The sequence below is a fragment of the Centroberyx affinis genome, unplaced genomic scaffold (assembly GCF_046629955.1).
Source record: "Centroberyx affinis isolate AG114_WGS23_722 - 3 ecotype Tasmania unplaced genomic scaffold, CSIRO-AGI_Caff_v1 ptg002468l_1, whole genome shotgun sequence".
Classification (NCBI taxonomy): Eukaryota; Metazoa; Chordata; class Actinopteri; order Beryciformes; family Berycidae; genus Centroberyx; species Centroberyx affinis.
The window spans coordinates 49490-70492 of record NW_027280701.1 but is presented as its reverse complement, the minus strand read 5'-3'; the positions used below and the strand labels follow the sequence as shown (position 1 = coordinate 70492).

Genomic DNA, 21003 nt, shown 5'->3' with positions numbered 1-21003 from the left:
TAAACTTGGAATAAATCATTTATTTAGTGATTCAACTTTCATAGCTATAGGATAGAAATTACCAGCATAATGAACAGTCCAAGTATGAATAACTGAATATGATTGATTGAATAGCATATGATATGAGAGAAGCTGTGTGTGTATCACTGTGAGCTCTGCAGCCTTACTACTAACATGCCTCCTCTCCATATTATGACACCTACCAATGAGTGTTAATTCAAATTAATGTTAACATTGTCTTTCAATTTCAGACTTCACTAAAGAAAGTACAGTTTGAGTTGATGGGCACACAAATAGATAAAAGCTCAGTGTGGACATTGCAATTTAGTCCCTGCACTTCCTTTTAAAACAGGCTGTGAGTTCGCCCTTGCTCGACCCTCTAGTTATGATGTAGCGGTAAACACATTCCCTCAGGGTTTCTCTTCATATATCTATCCCATCCCCCTCTCCTCTCATAAAAGGGGGGACTACAATTACTGCTCTGGTGCCCTGATTTAGTACAAAGAGCCTGCAGTCCATTAAGCGGACAAGGGGGGACAAGCAGGTTAGGTGTCATACCAGACCGGCCCGAGGCTGCTTGGAGAAACACTAACAAGAATGAGTATAGATGCCGATGGTGGGCATCTTCCTGAGAACAATACCTGCTTTCCTTTTACGTCCAGTTACTTTACAGCTGACCAAGCCTTTCACTGGGAGGCAGAATGAAAGGCATGAAAATCTTCCCTTTGTTGTTGTTAAACAGAAAATAAGTTGGATTTTTCATGCTCCATGACCATAATATATCTGTGGGGGGTTGATAGGGTTGTTGATCAATACCACTTAATGATTACTTGTCCAGGTACTGAGAGTTATGGCCTTCAAAACTCACTGTCTAGCCTATACTCTGTTTTGGAACAAAAACTCCCTGCTTATTAGTATTTCAAGACATTTGAGTTTTGCGGCTTAGGGATACAAGTGTAGGAATATGCAGCAACCGTGTGATGAACCGACTCCTGTGTCTCCACACGTACCATGATGTCAGTTTAACGAATATAGTTTTAAGTATGTGAAGATGTTGACACCTATAGGTGCACTTTATTGACCACTGTTCCCTTGGCAGGTGGAATATCAGTGTGAAGGCTTCCTGGAAAAGAACAGAGACACTGTTTACGAGGAGCAGATCAATATTCTGAAAGCTAGTAAGGTAAGGCAATCTAAACCAGTTCCACTCATTTGACTCATTTGACTGACAAAAGTGGACAAATCTTTGTTTGGAAAGTTGGCTGTGCAGTCATTTCCACAGGTCCCTATGTTTTGAAATGTAGAACTTGCCCGCTATGAAGAGCTGTTCCTGGAGGCAATATGACAACATGAATGTGACATCATATCTTTTAAAGAATACCTGGAAAATTCTTCATCACATAACACAATGTAGGACTCTGATGTAACCTTTTGCACACAAAATGTCAGAATCTCTCAGAGCGATAGTGACTGCTTTTCAGATCCAAAGTCCGACAGTGCACGACTCTCAACCCATTTGACCACTTATTCGACCTTTCTAGCCCATTATAGTGAGTGCAGCTGGTTTCACCGGAGTTAGATTCACACTTCAGCAGATCAAAGACGAGCCCGATAAACCCCAGTCTGACTCATTTATCTGTTGTGGAAGTAATTAAAAGGCTCTGCTCTCGTTCGATACCTAGCACCATTGTTCATGTACTCAGTTCCTGATTTGCAGCGGTAATGAGATTTCTAAATGCAGCCAGCTGTAGAGTTGACTTCAGTATTCTCAGCTTGGTCAGAGTGGCAGACAGTGATGGCACCATGGCACCATTCATAAATGTGAACATTGATTTTGTATTGCTAAATAGTGATGGTTCCTCCACTTCTTCTCTGGGATTCTTCTTCATTTGATTTCCATGCATCTCAGATTAGATCTTTCTCCCGTATGCATTATTAATGCCAGGCCCATGTAGGCTGTCTGCTAGAAAGAATGATAGGCAGGGAGAGCAATATTTCATACTCTCTGTCTAAAACTGCAGAGGATGGTCAGAAACATTAAAAATGTACCAAATAGTAGTGTGATAAGGGAGTTGTGTTTAGATGTACAAGGCAATTGCATGCTGTTTCTGTACAGTCCTATTTTTGTATCGCACTTTTTCCATTTCAAGTTCATTTCCAGTGTGAGTAAAGTGTGCTGAAGGTCAGCAGCAGCCTCAGAAGCGTTCCTTGAACCCCTCCTGTGACAAGCTGAGGCTGATTAGTGACCAGGTGTGGGAAACCCCTGAAGGGAATCATTCAGGTGATGAAACTTCCTCCAGCTGATAATCGTGGACCTTTAATCTCTCAGAGCCGCGCACATACGCTCAGCCTCCTAGAAGAGAGCGCTCTGTCCTCGATGAATCCGGCTCCGGGAGTCTCAAAGATAACGTTATCAGATGAGTCCAACGTACAGGACTGGCCATGGAAACGGAAGAGCGTGACCTGCCAGAAGAAGCAGGGGAAGGATATTGTATATTTCTTCATACCACTGAAAATTCATCAGTGACGGGGACGTTACTGGACCATCACTACAGTCTCTCTGCCTTCATTATGATCGGATAATTGATGCATTTAGTCTAAAATTGTTGATCTTTGCCAATCACAAGTCTCCCTTCCCTCAACAACTACTGTCTCAGTGTCCTTGAGCAAGGCACTGAACCCCAGCTGCTCAGTGTCCAGCAGTAGAAGACTGTGGTCATACTGGGAAGCTCCCAGCGTGAATGTGTATGAATGTGAAGCAGGGTGGGACTGCAAAAGAGCATGGAGCTCTGTCAACTTTCCCTGGATAAATAAGACAAAATACAGAAAATATCTGGATTGTTAAAAGTTCTTGTAGCAGTCGAATCCAAACACTACAGCTGCACCTGTTGTACTTGGCTCAGTTCAGAGTTAATATAATTTATTAAACTTCAAAAAGGTTAAAAAAATATGTAAGCGATCAAAGCTGTTTTAGAATTGTCTGCTAAACATGACTATTGACTCATGATCAATGATTAACGTGGCCAAATGTATTTTTCTCTCTCAGTTTCAGCTTGTGGCAGATCTGTTTCAGGAGAAGCAAGACGGCTCTTCCTCATCATCTTCCGGCAAGTCGGCCAGGGTGAACGTCCGGGCAGCCCGGCCCACTCCCAAACTTCCCAACAAAGAGCACAGGAAGAGCGTAGGACACCAGGTCAGCAGTCAGTCACACCCAATTTGTCTCTCAGCAGGACACGCTGTCGTCGTTGCTGTTGGGTTTTTTTTTGCAGCGCCACTCATTTCTTGCTCTGTCTATTTAGTTCCGCAACTCCCTTCATCTTCTCATGGAGACCCTGAACGCCACAACCCCTCATTACGTGCGCTGCATCAAGCCTAACGACGACAAGGAGGCATTCTCGTGAGTGAACTGTATTGTGTTTTAATTACGCGTTGGGGAGTTTATTTTGTGTGAGTGAGTTCAAAGTTTGTTTGGAGTCAGCAGCTTCTTTCTGTTGGGATACATTAAATTACATCACATTTACTTATTACAGAAATTATATGTTGTTATGTAATATATTTTTATGTAAAAGACACAAGTACTTCATTTGGTATTCCTTCCATGCATTACAAGACTCATGAGACCAATAACTGAGCAGCATCAACTATTTAAGGCTTTCTTGAAATTCCTATTCTTTCCATTGTAGTCTTACTGATGCTTGGATAATACAAACCTAATGAGACAAACAGGTTTGCTGCCATCAGGAGGTCATGGGCAGCTCATCAACAAAGTCACAAGAGCTCTGATCGCCACACTGATCCTCTCCTACTTCACAACCCTCCGATTTGGAATTATCTGATCTGGCCATCACATTTTCAGAGACTGCAAAGTTTTGTTGGAGTAAATCAAGATAAGAGAGAACAAACACAAAGGAGAGGACTGTGGAGCTGACAGAAGCAGCCATGACATGTGGTTGTAGCTTGGGGTGGGGAGACAGTATTTATTTCAAGATATTTACTTTGAGAAACATGACGATGAAGGAAAAATATCTCATAACGTGATAAAAGTACTGGAAAACAATTGATAGCGATGTGAAACAGGGGGAACGCAAGAAATGAGCCAAACCTCCAATCACCCTGGAATGATCCTTTAAGATTACTTAAGCTGAACACAGAGTGAACACACGATTTTGGTGTTTTTAAGGACCAATATGACAATATAATATATAATATTTGCTTCAGAAAACAAGAAGAGAAAGTTCCGGTTGTGTTCTCTGCTGTGTGCATCTTTGTGCATTTTTTTGTGTACAAGGACTGCTTCAGGAGGAGCTAAATTAAATGATGAGGCTCAGTCACATGTTGTTGTTAGACTCAGCTAGCAGCTGACACAGCAGCAAACCAGTCAGCTCCAAACACAAGCACCTTACACATCATGGACATTGTGTTTTGGGCGCAATGTTAAAGAGGAAGACGAGGTAGGGCAAAATGTTCCAGACTGTGCTTCAGTCTGAGTGCTAACCTTCCTCTGAGTTGAGAAATCTTTTTGAACTTTGTTGTGTTTTTGTTGCTGTAGGTTTGACTCGAGGCGAGCGGTGCAGCAGCTGAGGGCATGCGGGGTTCTGGAGACGATCCGCATCAGTGCTGCTGGGTATCCGTCAAGGTGAATCCACTTCCACTTTTTTTATGTCTAATTTTGCTTCTCAGATATGTTTTTGTGTTTTTGACATATATGACTGCTGTGGTAATTCCAAAAATCTAGCTTAATGTTAGTCTTTATGGTGTAATCGCCCAGTGTTCAGACAGCACTGAAACCCGGACATGGGACAGATTTCTAATGTCTCAGCGCTAACCTCATTTCACCGTCTGCATTATGCAAATTTGAGCCGTACCACAGACATGACTGAGGTAATTTGGTTGTTATGAGACGAGTGAAATTCTACATGCAGCATTTCTGTATTTTTTCGCTACAGGCCCAAACCGGTAGAGAAAGTTCTTCATCTTTGTCTTTTTTTATTGCTTTCTCATCCAACAGTAGCTCTCCTCCTGGTCTTAATAGGGTTGAAATTGAATTCCTTTTCTTTCTCTTGAGTTATGTGCTTCCCCGAGGCGTCAGGGGACAGAAAGCCACCACTTCCCGTGAAAAGTCTAAAACGATCTGAGTCGGTGCATGACAGAGAAATAGTGAGGAAGAACAACTTTTATGCTGTCATTTTTGTTAGATATTAAGGGACTTAAAGCAATATTCCACTTAGTTTTAACATGGGGGTTATATGGCTCTTGACCACCATGAAAACCAGAATATAAACTAATCTAGAGCTGCAACGATTAATCGATTAATCGATTAGTTGTCAACTATTAAATTAATCGCCAACTATTTTGATAATCGATTAATCGGTTTGAGTAATTTTTTAAGAAAAATAAGTCAAAATTCTCTGATTCCAGCTTCTTAAATGTGAATATTTTCTGGTTTCTTTCCTCCTCTATGACAGTAAACTGAATATCTTTGGGTTGTGGACAAAACAAGACATTTGAGGACGTCATCTTGGGCTTTGGGAAACACTGATCCACATTTTTCACCATTTTCTGACATTTTATAGACCAAACAACTAATCGATTAATCGAGAAAATAATCGACAGATTAATCGACAATGAAAATAATCGTTAGTTGCAGCCCTAAACTAATCACCATCATTCAACAACAGATGATTTTCAGTTGACTGTGGGTCCAACGCATTTTTATTGATAGAAGAGGACATAGCAGAGGGATACCATTTAGGAGAGATAGTTCCTGTTTGGGAGACTGGATCTACTTTTATTTTTAAATGCAAATTTTAGTGGAAACCAAGAATAGAAATGCAAAATAAGGACAGACCCAGGACTGCTTTGTTGTCCTAAAAGCAGGATCTGTTGTTGAATCTGTTCACCAACGTGTTAAATGTCAGTTTTCAGTCTATTTTCGTGGCTCATTCAAATGAATGGGAAATAGAAATCCAAACACAACTGCATCCAATCTTGGTGATTAGTTTATATTCTGGTTTTCATGGTGGTCAAGTGCTGAATAACCCCCATGTTAAAACTAAGTGGAATATTGCTTTAAAAGTGATAGGATGTAAAGGTATGTAATGCAACATGAAATGTAATCTAATGCAATAGAATCATGTAGTTTACAGATGTTCCGCATTTTTAATACTTGCATAGCTCTTTCTGCAGATATTCAAATCCTGCCTCTCCTGTATCCACCCGGCTCTGTCTCCATCAAATCCTATACAGGAGCAATACATCATAGAGGGGGAGTGCCATCCATTTTAGGAAACAAAACACAAGTTATATTTTTGTTTCGTAACATCCAGCTACCTGTCTTTCTAGGTGGACATACCCAGACTTCTTCAACAGATACAGAGTACTGATGAAAAAGTCTGACATGACCATAGCAGACAAGAAGCTGGTGTGTAGGAACCTGCTGGAGACCTTGATAAAGGTAACAGACGCTCCCTTACTGAAGCATACTATGAATTACATATGACAGCCGTAGTTATATTTCTTTAGAAATCTCTTTGACCTTCATCTTGTTCTTCCTTGGTTGGCAGTATACTTAAGGACTTCTCTGCAAATACATTATAAACTTTAGATTTTATTTAGGCTAAGCTTTTTTTTTTTTTTTTTTTATTATTTGGCACATAGCAGTGTATCACCTTGGTACATAGTTCATAATTCTGACTGATTGAGTAACAAGGCTTGCTTTTCTTGTTGATCTCAGGACCCTGACAAGTTCCAGTTTGGTAAGACCAAGATCTTTTCCGAGCGGGCCAAGTGGCCTACCTGGAGAAGCTCAGGCCGACAAGTTTCGCTCAGCCTGCATTAAGATCCAGAAGACTGTGCGAGGCTGGCTACAGAGAGTCCGCTACCGCAAGATCCTCAAGTCCGCCATCACTCTGCAGAGATACGGCCGCGGATACTTGGCCCGCAGGTCAGGAAACCTAGCACATCTAGTGTTTTACTCGTAGTTATCAGTTGTTAATTTTGTGAATAACTATTCCCTTTTCTTTTCTCCGTCTCTCTCCCTCTCTTTCACTAATTCCTTATCCTTTTTTTTTTTTTCAGGTATGCAGAGCAGCTGCGTCTCACCCGCGCTGCCCTCACCTGTCAGAAGCAGTATCGCATGGTGAGAGATCGACGGGCTTATTTGAGAGTGAGACAGGCCGTAATCACCATCCAGGCCTACACCAGGGCATGTACACACGCAGGATCTTCCAGGAGGTACAAAAACAAACTTTGTCCCATACCGGTTCCGCCTCTCGCTCACTTTCTGCCACACACAGACACTCTTTCATTCTCCACGCAAAGAGTTTTCTTCTTTTGTTTACCCTCGCTGATTGTTTCTCTATGGATTACTCAGTCACTCTCACTTTTTCATCTGTTGGATTTACTTTCCCATACATTTGCCCCCTTCCGCCCTGCCCCCCGTTACAGTCACAGAAATTGATTAGATCTCTATCTAAGGGAGAACTAGAAATAATCGGTTTGTGGTTGTCCTATTTGTGGTGTTTACGTGACCAGTGAATTGAGCACAAAGTGCCTTCAATTTGACTTGGAATGTGTTCAGGCGGACATTGCTGAATGCTGTTTTGGTTAGCCTTCAGACCGCTTGGTTGATTTTGAAGTCCTGATAGGCTTTTCAAGCTCCTTGGTGTCCCCTTTCACATTTTGTATGATAAATGGCACTTCGGCTTGAATGTCAACGCTCTCCTCCTTCGCAGTTCCTCCTGCACCACAAGGCTATGATCATCCCAGAAGACCGTCCGCGGCTGGCTGGAGAGGAGGAAATTCAGACGAGCACGCAATGCCGCCATCATCATCCAGTGTGCGTACAGACGCATGCGTGCCAAGCGGCAGCTCAAACAGCTCAAGATTGAAGCGCGGTCTGCTGAACATCTGAAGAAGCTCAACACTGGCATGGAGAACAAGATCGTCCAGCTGCAGAGAAAGATGGACGATCAGGTAGAGTAGAGCACAGCAGGCCTTTATATAGCTTACTTATTCAATAATTAATCATAGTTATTAATAACAATATATAATAGATTCTACTACTGCTACTACTACTACTACTGCTGCTGCTGCTACTATTTCTATTACTATTACTATTACTACTACTACTACTAATACTAATACTAATACTAATACTACTAATACTACTACTAGTACTAATACTAATGCTACTACTACTGCTACTACTAATACTACTTCTACTTCTACTTCTACTTCTACTTCTACTAATACTAATACTACTAATACTAATACTACTACTAGTACTAATATTATTATACTACTACTACTACTACTACTACTACTACTAATCTATACTTCTACTTCTACTTCTACTAATACTAATACTACTAATACTAATACTACTACTAGTACTAATATTATTACTACTACTACTACTACTACTACTACTACTAATACTTCTACTTCTACTTCTACTAATACTAATACTCAATACTAATACTACTACTATACTAATACTATTATTACTACAACGACTACTACTACTACTACTTCTACTTCTACTTCTACTACTACTACTACTACTTCTACTTCTACTTCTACTAATACTAATACTAATACTAATACTACTACTACTACTTCTACTACTTCTACTACTTCTACTACTACTTCTACTTCTACTAATACTAATACTAATACTAATACTACTAATACTACTACTAGTACTAATACTAATGCTACTACTACTGCTACTACTAATACTACTTCTACTTCTACTTCTACTTCTACTAATACTAATACTACTAATACTAATACTACTACTAGTACTAATATTATTACTACTACTACTACTACTACTACTACTAATAATACTTCTACTTCTACTTCTACTAATACTAATACTACTAATACTAATACTACTACTAGTACTAATACTATTATTACTACAACGACTACTACTACTACTACTTCTACTTCTACTTCTACTACTACTACTACTACTTCTACTTCTACTTCTACTAATACTAATACTAATACTAATACTAATACTACTACTACTACTACTACTACTTCTACTACTTCTACTACTTCTACTTCTACTTCTACTTCTACTAATACTAATACTAATACTAATACTACTAATACTAATACTAAATAGTTACTAAGCAACAATACTGCCCCTAAGGCCAAGGAGTTAAATTGTTGCCACCAAAAAAGAGTTTTTTTCCCCCCATGTTTTCTCGGAATTTGCTGAATTTGCTGTGATTTTGTAACATTACAACGTGCATGAGAGCTCTTTCTTGTCGATCCCGCCGTAGTCCAAAGAGTACAAATCCCAGAACGAGCAGCTGTCGATAGCCAACACCACCCTGGGCACGGAGATGAGCAAGCTGCAGAAGGAGCTGGAGCAGGTTCGCAGTCGGCAGGGCGACGGCAGCCAGCTGACTTCCCTGCAGGACGAGCTGGAGAGGCTGCGGGCGGAGCTCCAGGAGGCCTATGCCCAGAGGAAGAGGCTGGAGGAGGAGCACGGCAGCGAGAAACTGGGATTGAAGCAGGTGAGCTGAAGAGAAGAAAGGGGCGCCTGTCTTATTCAGTAGTGCTGTTTTTCAGAATTATATAAACAGGGTGCCGCTAACCTACTTAGTGAAATCCTGCTTTCTTAAAAAAAAAAAGTCCAAAAGAATTTCTGCAGGAGTGAGGAGGAAATAATCATCAGTATCCACTTGAAATAGATATAGGCCCCTATATCTCTGTATCTAAGACTCCTCATCTCTTTCCATTTAGATAACGCATTATGATAAGTATCCTGACATATATATTCTCAAAGCCCTCCTCTTGACATGAATATAACAAAGGCCTTTCAATGCTTACATTAAATAACAGCACCAAGGAACTGCTAAATTGCTGTGAACAGAGCACTTAGAAAATTCAAACACCTTTTGGTCAGCTTAATTATCAAGTGATTTCCTCAGCCCAACTTGCCAGAAATCTACTGTACTGTATCAGCGCTCTGACGCTGACTATAGATATTATTCACGTTTTTTTTAGTATATCCAGTTGACACCCAGGAATTGAGTCATTATTATGTAGATTGGATGCAGGATTTTTATGTGCCCCCGTTGTATTTGATACCACTCTGGTCCCTCTTAATGATCTTCTGAAGTTAAACCGCAGCGCACTGCGGGGGGGCATCCCACGTTCTGCAGCAAGCTCAGCCTCAAATACCAAGGATGACTATGAACACACACACACACACACACACATACACACACAGGAGTAGCCCTTTTGCTCACTATGCAATACAATGTAATCAATAAAAACAGTACTTGAAATAGAAAATGAAATGGATAAATCACATTTCTTGCCCATGAACTCTCTTTACCACTCTTGGCGTTATTCCCTTTTTATATTATCAATATTCCTCAAGGGTTTTATTATTGAATACCTTCCTGTGTCTTTTGCTTTAGAGGGTGGAGGAGCTGGAGAGGGAAAACTCCATGCTGAAAAGTGAAAAGGAGGAGATGAACCAAAGGATTCTTCAGCACTCCAAGAGCACTGAAGGTGAGTTTGGGGATTTTTTAAAAGTTTTTTACTTTTAATGACAACAATATGTGCCACTGTTACTGATCTACCTGTTTATACTTTGGGTCTTATGCCTCTGCCCCGAGGGGAGGGATGGTTTGTTCCCCCGCACAAGAGGGTTTCTGTCTGGAAATAGGACAAAGTCGGTACAAACTGCATCAGGTTTCGCCGCAGAAATGTGGGACTTTTCCTTTTTTTCTACTTGTGGTCTATGAAAAGTACCATTGTTTGCCGCTAGTTTCGCAGGGGAAAAGTAGAGACCCTCAACTACACTGCCACTAAATTCTTAACTAAACCTTTAGCTGAGAAGCACAGATAAGGAAAATGATACGCAAATGAAGTGAATTGGCGTTTTATATATAAGATGCCCATCTTGTGTATTAGTGTGATATTAGTACTTAGCACTGTTCAGTTTATGCCACAGTGTGAAACATGGCTTCCACTGGACTGATTAAAACTGGCTTCCACTCTTTGCTTGTGAAGCCAACGGCAAAGAGAAGTTATGACCTTAATATTGGCTTTATACTTACTATATCTCAGTGGTCCCCTTAGAGTGAATGATACTGCTAGAGCTATACATTGTCTTTATGCTGCAGAAGCAGGATTCTATCATGTCTGAAAGCCATTGAACTAGGATTTCCACACCAGAGAATTGTTTCTATTTAAAATCGGCAATTTCTGTCAATTTCTTTGAATAAAGGTTTGACATACAGTAGACCTCTATGAATCAACCATGGGAAAGAAAAGAGCCAATACTGCTGCTCAGTGTAGCACATAAATATTTTCTTATATATCTGTGTGCCTGTTGTATCAGGATAATGTCAGAAAAATAGCACTGTTTCAGAGAGGTTACAAGAACCTGCGCTGTATGGAGGAGATGGAGATAGGACTTTTTCTGGATGGCAATGTTGTACTGTTGCTTTTCTGGAAACGCATTAAGAGCAAATGTGTAAAAATGTCAACCGAAATCTCCATATGCAAAGAGTAACAGACATCATGAAGGAGCCACTGTTACTGGACAGAGCGTGATGGTAACCGATACGGCCGGCCTGTGTCTTTCAGACCAGGAGAGCAATGCCTCCCAGAGGGAAGTCCGCCTGCAGACGGAGCTGGACGAGGAGAGGCAGCGCTACCAGAATCTGCTCAAGGAGTTTTCCCGACTGGAGCAGAGATATGACAACCTGCAGGAGGAGGTCTCTCTGGCCAAGGTAATCACAGTTATAGATCATATATTAGAACGTATGGCTCAAGTCTCGGCATTTTTGTGTAAATACGGCTATACATGTGTGTTTTCCCTCGAGATGAAAACCATAGAGGTGTGTGAATGCTTGTCACAGTATATACCCCAAACCATTCAATGTAGCTATGACATTGAGTATAACAGTGAGTGATTCCCTGTCTCCCATGATCTTCCAGTTCCACCCCGGCCACAGGAGGAACCCATCCAACCAGAGCAGCTTGGAGTCGGACTCCAATTACCCCTCGATCTCCACTTCGGAGGTCGGAGACACCGAGGACTCCATTCAGCTGGTGGAGGTAACCTGTGATGATGACTGCGACTATGGGCATAACAGGAGTTTGCACTTTCCCAATAGAGCTGAAACGCTGTGTGTCATTGATAATGGTTGGGTTTTACTACAATCTCACCTCATTCCCTTTTCCCCCTCTGCAGGAGATGGGAGTGGAAAAGGCTGCGATGGACATCAGTCTGTTCATGAAGCTGCAGAAGCGGGTTAGGGAGCTGGAGCAGGAGAGGAAGAGGCTGCAAATCAATCTCGACAAGATGGAGGAGCTTGCCAAGCACAAGGTAAGACTTCTCAGTGAATATTTATTCACTGTCAAGGGATGCACTGTAATCAGGTTCACTTCACAGAACTAAGTCGAATCTCAAACCACAGAGATCCCAATCAGAAGTCTAGTTTTTGGGCTTATCTATGCAAGGAAGTGGTTTGATTCATGTGAATGGGTTTAAACATCAGGACTAGGATCCTGGGGTCGGTGCATGGAGTCACACTTAACATCTTGCAACTTAAATATCTTGATTTTGCTTCATAAAGCTAATCATTAATTGTGTACCGTTTACTACCGTTCAGGGCACTGAGTCGAGGAGCCCCACCTCAGAGCAGGAGAGTGCAGATCTGGCGTACAACAGTCTCAAGGTACAAATCTACCTTCCTCTCTCACACACATACACACAATCTCCTCATCACATTAAGAAAATGAACAAGCTGCATTCTGTAATCTACCCATTTTGATGGCTTTTCTTTATGAAATGCTGTAGGCAACCGTGGTGTTACCACATTTCAGAATCTTGGCTAAGAATTGGATTCTTACTCATTTACAATCAAGGACCACATTAGAAATAAGATTATGTCTGCGATGTGTCATCCTTAACAGCCGTGTAGATGCATTGTTTAGTACTTTGCATTGAAATAAACTAAAGACCGTATGAAATGAAACCATTACTTTTTTGAGTTCAGTGATGTTCATAACCAGAGAGTCATGCAGGCCAAAACATTCACGTTGAGTGAAGGATAGCTTACTCCACCTGCAAGAAGAGGTGTAATATTTTGATGGATGTTTCATAGAGCATGAGAGTTTGTTTTTACTACGGATTAGTATGCCAGCAAGTTCAAAAGGAACAATGATCCCAGTAAGTGTGTTGATAAAATCTGTTTGACTGCACTCATATTTCATTTCATAACTGTTTTTTATATTGCTTCTTCCTCATTCACCAGACTGATGTGCCCTCCCACTTTCAACTCGCACAACTGTCACTCCTTTTTATCAGATAAACAGCATTCCTCTATTTAGAAATGTAGAAGGTCAAACATCTTACATATTCCTGAAGGATTTCTTGGAGCGATCAGGTCTTGAAAACCCATCTTGGATAGAAACCTTGGGGCTGAGTTTCTATATTCATCTTGTCTCGTGAGTCCGCTCTAACCACCTTCACTCTGGCACTGTGTCGCTACAGAGACAGGAGCTGGAATCGGAGAACAAGAAGCTTAAGAACGACCTGAACGAGCTGAGGAAGGCCATCGCCGACCGCGCCTCCCAGAACAGCTCCTCCAATGAGCTGCAGGACGGCTACAACGTCCTGCTCAGTCAGCTGAAAGCAGCCAGTGAGGAGCTGGAGGCCCGCAAGGAGGAAGTCCTTATTCTCAGGACCCAGATCGTCAGCACTGCCCAACAGCAAGAGCAGAATGATCATATAGTAAGTCAAGTAAACATCTGCTCTCATTGTACATGAATTTCATTTTTTTTATCTAGAATATAACAAATTATAGTAAGGATCGTGTGTGTATAAACGTGACTTATTGCCCCTTTAATCCAAGTCTGCTGATGTTTCTGTTTTGTCTGTGGGTCAGCTGGGTTGCTGGGAGGTATATTTAGTTGTTAGTTAATTTGGGTCAAATGCCTCAGTGATTGAAAGCACCTGATAGTGATGGACATTTATGTAACCGCTGTGCTTAAAAATATCATCATAACTGTCCTATTAAAAAGCAAAAGGCTTTGTTGGAAAGATGTCAGCGTCAGGCTTTAACCCTTACCCAGACACTAGCTTCAGTGTTACAGGAGTTGTGTGGTGGAAAATTGACAGACACACACTCACACACACACACACACAGGCTGAAGGACAGCTAAACCTTGAGGGAAGAAGAGCCTGATTCATCCCCAAAGACATTGAGGACTCATTCATTCAGATGTAGAAATTAATGAACTCTTAGAAAAAAGTGAAAAAGTGACACCTTAGAGGTTATCCTGGCATTATCATCAGTTGTTGTGTTTTTTGTTGGTTTTCAAGGCTTTTGATGCCATAGGGTGTTTTAAGAAAGACATAGCAGGTTTTAACGAATACAGTGGAAGCCATTCACCAACACAAAAAGGCCACCAAATATCTCAATTTAAAAACATCACTGACAAATAATTTGGGGTGTATTATTTATTTATTTAATTATTTATTAGCTCATATTAAGGCACGAGTGATAGAAAAACCGCACGTCAGAAACAGTGGCATTATCCTTTGAATTGTTATTTAAATTTTTTACATTTACATTTACATTTTTACATTTACAGGAACAGTGGTATTATTCTTTGAATTGTTATTTACATTTTTTAAATTTTTCAACAGGAAAGCAATAACGTGCCTGAACTGAACAACAGCAAACAGCCCCTCGACAAAGAAGAGGCTGTCAAGGCTTACCATGGACTGTGTGAGTCGAAGAAGTAAGTGTCACTTCATCGTGTACTTTTATATAAAGAGCTGATATTAAAGGATAAGGCCGGTGTTTTTTAATGCATTGCTTACCGTCAACAAATCCTATGAAAATAACAAAATCAACAATGATTTTGTTTTGCCAACAAGTCTCGTCCATGTAGCCGGTGCCCAATGCAGCCATAGAACTCCATTGTATTAAAAAAATGATTAAAAACACGTCAAAGAGCCATGCTGTTGCTCTGGCAGCATATTTCATCATCACGATGCACCGGGCCAGCCGACTGTTTCCTCAGACAACTTAATAAGCCGGCTGTAAACACTTTGCGATCCCAGGAAAGTAGTTCTGTAGCACCAAAAATAGTCCCCGGTGTAATGAAGAATTTGTTCCCATTTGAATTTGATTTGGTAATAACTACAACAGCCTGACTTTTCGTGGTAACAGTTAGCGATTTTTAAAATGTAAACTATGTCTTTGTGAGCTGGATTTCAAGGTTTTTAGCTTATAATTGGAGCCAATGGCTTCCGGATTGACGGCTAAAAACGGTACGCGGGAAGTCAGAAAGTAACAGGAGTAGAGCAAACGCATTGTTGATTTTGTTATTTTCATAGGGTTTGTTGACGGTAAGCAATGCATTAAGAAACACCGGCTTTATCCTTTAAATGACAGTCACTGGCGTAGCAATAGATAGATTTCATTCAGTTGTGGCTGACCAGAGTCTGTCAGTCTGCCATCTAAATTCATGGCTCTCACTGACCTCATTAGCATAATCCTCAAACACTTATGGGATTGTCTGGGAGGAAATACATTTGCGTTGCTTATGAGCCAGTTAGAGCATTGTGATTTACCTTGACGAAACCAATCCCTCTTCCTTCACTATCTCTTTCTGTCTCTATATTTCATATTTTTATCATCATCATAGCTAAACAATACACTAGAACTTTTATGCAAATGCTCGTAGTGACACATTGACCCTGCAGGACCGTCTGTTATCAGACTGTATCTGTATCAGCAGGTATACTAAATGTTGCCTGCCCTGCCTTATGGAAGAAAGTACTTTTGGAGTTTGTGCATTGCATTTTATTCAAAAACAAGTTGTTTGCATAATCGTGCTGTCAAGTCTTTGGCTGAAACAAGATTTCTGAGTATGTTTATCAGCATAGCCGGTTCTCCCTATAGGCTGAATAAGCAAATTCCCAGGGCCTCAAGCATCCTTTAATGTATTTTTTGTACTTTGGGGGAAAAAAAAATCTTAGCGTTTTTTTTGGATACATTCATGCCAGTGATCATAAAACCAATCAAAAGCACTGATTCAGGGAAGGCCCACCCCCAGCAAGTGTGTGCTATCATCCACTTACAGGGACTGGAAGAAAATGAATGACAAGATATGGCAAAAGTGATATTCATCTTTTAAAAAAAGACAAAAGGATTAATTTCTGAATTTCCAATCTTTTGACTCACTAACCACTTCTGCTCTTTTGTTTACAAAGTTTCTCACAATCTCCTTTTCTCTTCTTTTTTCCCCCCTCTTTCTCTAACTGTCTGTCTTTCTGCTTTCCTCTGCCTTGTGGACACCAGTAAAGCTCAGGACTGGGGTTATTTGAATGAAGATGGAGAGCTGGGTTTGGCCTACCAGGGTCTAAAACAAGTGGCCAGGTTTCTGTCTGCTCGCTTTTTCTTTTTCTGCACTTCTTGCTGTTCTTCCTTTCACCTTTGTTTCATCTTTGAATGATAGTTTAATGAGAGAAGATGTTTTCTGTGCATTTGAATAAGTGACCCATGCACTTATGCTAAAAATGAATTACTTATTGGGGTTTGCCTTTACTAGACACACTAATGATATAATCCCCCTCCTCCTAGGCTGTTGGAGACCCAGCTCCAGTCCCAGTCCAGGCAGCATAAGGATGAGCTGGAAGCGCTTCACACTCAGATTGAGCTGCTGAAAGACGATATCGAGAAGAAGCAGGAGATCCTGAACTACACCATGTCCCTGTCGCCAGAGGCCCAGGTGGAGTACAGCGTCCAGCAGGAGATCACCCGCCTCACCAACGACAACCTGGTGAGATACTGCGCTGTACCGTAAGGAACACCAGCATTGAAGCACAAACTGGAATGATCTTATGCTGTTTTTCTCTTTTCTTGCTTGCAGGACCTGAAAGAGCTGGTGGAGAAACTGGAAAAGAATGAGAGGAAGCTGAAGAAGCAGCTGAGGATCTACATGAAGAAGGTCCAGGAGCTAGAAGGTGACAAGCAGAAGGCTCAATGAACAGCACTACATTACTCTTAAACTACAGCCATTCAGATCTGTAGCGTACCCTATGTTTGCATGAGATCATCAGTCCTGACCGTTGTCTCCTGCTCTCTGCAGTGTCCCAGGCTGCTGCAGCTCAGCCCAAAGCGAAGCCAGAACTGAGCCGCCAGGTGACGGTCCAGCGCAAAGAAAAGGACTTTGAGGGGATGCTGGAGTACTACAAGGAGGATGAGGCCCTACTAGTCAAAAGTCTAATTACTGGTAAGACATGGCTTGTCAAGCCTGATTTCAAGTCAGTTTCACATCCTTTATTCTACAACAGGGGTGTCAAGTCAAGTCAGGTCAAGTCAATTTTATTGTCCCAAAATGGGCAATTTGTGCTGCAGCAAGTATAGAAACACATATCACAACATGAGACATGTAGTATCACATGTTTTATGATCTGATCAATGGTTCTCAATCCTGGTCCTCAGGACCCAGAGCCTGCTGGTTTTCATTGTAGCCTCATAACAGACTATTTCACACCTGCTATGCAAGGTGAATGCAATTGCAATGCGACCTGGTAGGATAGAAAACCAGCAGGAGATTGAGAACCACTAATATGGATTATACTAAGTGTGTTTCAGCACATTACTGTCTAGATATTCTTCCCATGATCATTTTGTCTGAGTGTGCAATCACAGCTACAGTTTGTTTTCTTTGGTTTGAACAATAGTGGAAAAGTATCCAAATACTTTTTTGTATATGGCTTGTGTAGGTTCATACTGCCCAAAGCAAACAAGCTTGTAAACAAAAGTCACATGGACTCAAAAGGAGCTTGTTTATTGGAGAAGTTTTGGTAACTTGTCATCCCGCCAAGTTAATTTTGTCAGCAGGAGGGGAGTCAACAAATCCCAGCTTGAATACTTCAGTACTGCTATGTGTTCTTTGAAGGAGTTGTTAAACGTGCTCCTCTGCCCATATATTGAGGAGGCATTTCATGTCACAAATTTGCCTTCATTCATTTTAATTAACTGCTGGTTATCAGATTTCAATATCTGTATCCTGCTACCCATAAACACATTTAGACCACACCACAGTTCTCTTGGAAGAACACTGAGACACAGATTTCCAGGCGTCTCAGTGCAGTTATTTGATGCCACCCAAGTTCAAATGCCACTGTTCTTATCTCACCAAACAAACTGAACTAAAGCAGTAAACACACACAGAGTGTGAATCTCTGGACATGCTTGGTGTGAACGTGCCTGACATGTGCTGTTTTGTTTTCAGACATAAGGCCCAATGATGTGTCAGCTACAGTCCCCTGCCTGCCAGCCTACATCCTGTTCATGTGCATCCGCCATGCGGACTACATCAACGATGACCGGAAAGTTGAGGCTCTTCTCACCTCCAGCATTAATGCCATCAAGAAAGTCCTCAAGGTTTGTGTTATTGCTTGAGAAATCTACCTTCGTGATTATTAATGTACATTATTTTTTCCCCAACTTTTTTTTTAATGTTTCTCAATTCTTCTGCAGAAAAATAATGACGACTTTGAGATGACCTCCTTCTGGCTGGCCAACACTAGTCGTCTTCTCCACTGTCTGAAGCAATACAGTGGTGATGAGGTGAGTTGCAAAAGATATTGTGGAAAGTTAGTTTTAGTAAATCAGCTTTTGAATGAGATTTTCTAGGGCTCCATTTTCCTTCTTTTGGAAAATGATAAGAGTAACAGAAACACAAACCCTGATTTATTTAAGAGCATCCTTGGTTCCCTGATATCTTTTTGAGCATAACAAGTTTTTGTAGCTTTTTACTGCAAACAAAGTTGTGCTGCGTTGTTTTTTTGCCCAGGTGTTCATGACCCAGAACACAGCCAAGCAGAACGAGCACTGCCTGAAGAACTTTGACCTGGCAGAGTACAGGCAAGTCCTGAGCGACCTCTCCATCCAGATCTACCAGCAGCTCATCAAGGTGGCAGAGAGCACCATGCAGCCCATGATCGGTAAGTTTCTGCTAGATAGAAGAGAGTTAGGGTTCAGCCATCTTGGGTTTTTAAAGGTAAGTAGTATTCAGTGTTTCTCCCAGAATTGTGTTATTGGCAGGGTTGAAAAGCCCCCGAAGCAGCATGTAGAGCATCATGGGACACTAAAACTCTTGCCTGGTCCTAAGCAGACTGTTGGGCCCAAAGAGTCTGGGAATTTTCTCTGATGCTACAGCAATGTGCGGGTGGTGTTGTGATTGGAGCATTCTTTCTGATTTTTCTTGTCATTCAGTGATTTGAGCCCTCTGTGTCCCGCAGTGTGTACAGCGGTTACCCCGGCGACCGCTCAGCTGATGTCAATAAAAACATTAAGGCTTTAAGGCAATAAAAGCATTAAGGCTTTTTCCGAAGCCTGCTCGGCTTTCAAAACGAGGTCAAGCTCGCTGTGTCCACTTGTTGTTCTAAACGATGGGCATCTATATTTACATGCACCATGTTGTCGCACATAAGGTCAATTCTGGGTTCTTAGCAACTTGATGATGCTGCCTACCCTAATTTTTGAGTGACATATCTGGAAATCAATAAAACCTAATGCTCAGTAATAATCAGTAAAATGATTGAGATTAACGAAATGCAAAAAAACAATCAGTCCTTTTACACACACATTTGTCTCCTCTTGCCATATTTCTTCACACCACACGCAAAATACAAAGTGGTTGCATTTTCCACAGTTGTCCATAACCTTATTCCCTCTATATTTGGCCTGGCACTGTGACTATGGCACTGAAAAACTATCTCAGTAGGGTTTTGATGGCTTTCAGTGTCTCAATGGATAAATGTAACTGGCATGCAAATGCTGAATTGAGTGCCGGAGGAGGAGCGCAATATTATATTATATTTATATTTGTTGATATTCTTATTTGGTTAGCAACACCCTGTGGGCCATTTTTTTGGCACTAACTGAGGATTTTTGTGTGGGGAAAAAAAAAATTAATTGCTCAAGTCAACAAGTCAACACAAGCATTTAAAGACAAAATATTTTGGAAAAGTCACGGAAGGATCAGTACTGTGAATCCAGTGTTGGAGAACTTACATTTTTAAAACTCTGGTGTTGAAACTTTGGTCTTTCTTGCGTTAATACCAGCCGTTATGAAAACGTTTATCGTAACTCATTAAAATGACCGAGTCTAGATAACGTTAGCGCTAAAACCCGCCACGACCCTAACCCTCCTCCTCTCCTCCCCCCCCCGGGGCCCCCCCCCCAGTGTCGGCCATGCTGGAGAGCGAGAGCATCCCCAGCCTGGCCGGGGTGAAGCCCATGGGCTACCGGAACCGCTCGTCCAGCATGGACAACGACGGCTCGGGGCCCGGCGGCTACACCCTGGAGGCCCTCATCCGCCAGCTGGGCCAGTTCCACGCCGTCATGGGCGAGCACGGCCTGGACCCGGAGATCGTGGGCCAGGTGGTCCGGCAGCTCTTCCACTGCATCAACGCCATCACCCTGAACAACCTGCTGCTCCGCAAGGACGTCTGCTCCTGGAGCACCGGCATGCAGCTCAGGTACGGGTCCCAGAGGCTTTCGCAGGAGGAGCCACAGATGGTATATTCTACTCCCAACAGTCAAGTAATAAACTGAGCGTCCCCTTGTGTCTGTGCAGATACAACATCAGTCAGATGGAGGAGTGGCTGAGGGGGAACAACCTGTACCAAAGCAAGGCGGCTGCGACGCTGGAGTCCATCATCCAGGCGGCCCAGCTGCTGCAAGTCAAGAAGAAGACATCCCAGGACGCCGAAGCCATCTGCTCCCTGTGCACCGCCCTCACCGTGCAGCAGGTATTCCACTACATGCATGAAACTCACACACATATTTACTGAGTCAGCAAGTGAGATCGCGCTAACCGCTTTTTCCTCCGCGCGCCGCAGATCGTGAAAATCCTCAACCTCTACACGCCGCTCAACGAGTTCGAAGAAAGGGTCACGGTGTCGTTCATCCGGAATATTCAGGT

The 21003-nt window shown here is 41.9% G+C and overlaps 1 protein-coding gene across 1 annotated transcript in view; it reads left to right on the top strand.

Moving 5' to 3' along the window:
- The window catches only part of myo5b (myosin VB), a 51067-nt gene that overhangs the window by 27581 nt on the left and 2483 nt on the right, over positions 1-21003 (top strand). Inside the window, 30 exon segments of the mRNA XM_071533948.1 lie at positions 1100-1183; positions 3047-3193; positions 3300-3397; positions 4550-4636; positions 6343-6454; positions 6734-6767; positions 6770-6808; positions 6811-6943; positions 7078-7199; positions 7202-7233; positions 7734-7763; positions 7765-7974; positions 9300-9536; positions 10449-10542; positions 11626-11771; positions 11980-12099; positions 12236-12370; positions 12657-12722; positions 13541-13780; positions 14699-14793; positions 16362-16439; positions 16644-16842; positions 16933-17026; positions 17152-17295; positions 18304-18455; positions 18552-18641; positions 18868-19018; positions 20263-20557; positions 20656-20830; positions 20921-21001. Coding sequence (XP_071390049.1) covers positions 1100-1183; positions 3047-3193; positions 3300-3397; positions 4550-4636; positions 6343-6454; positions 6734-6767; positions 6770-6808; positions 6811-6943; positions 7078-7199; positions 7202-7233; positions 7734-7763; positions 7765-7974; positions 9300-9536; positions 10449-10542; positions 11626-11771; positions 11980-12099; positions 12236-12370; positions 12657-12722; positions 13541-13780; positions 14699-14793; positions 16362-16439; positions 16644-16842; positions 16933-17026; positions 17152-17295; positions 18304-18455; positions 18552-18641; positions 18868-19018; positions 20263-20557; positions 20656-20830; positions 20921-21001 — 3720 coding nt within the window.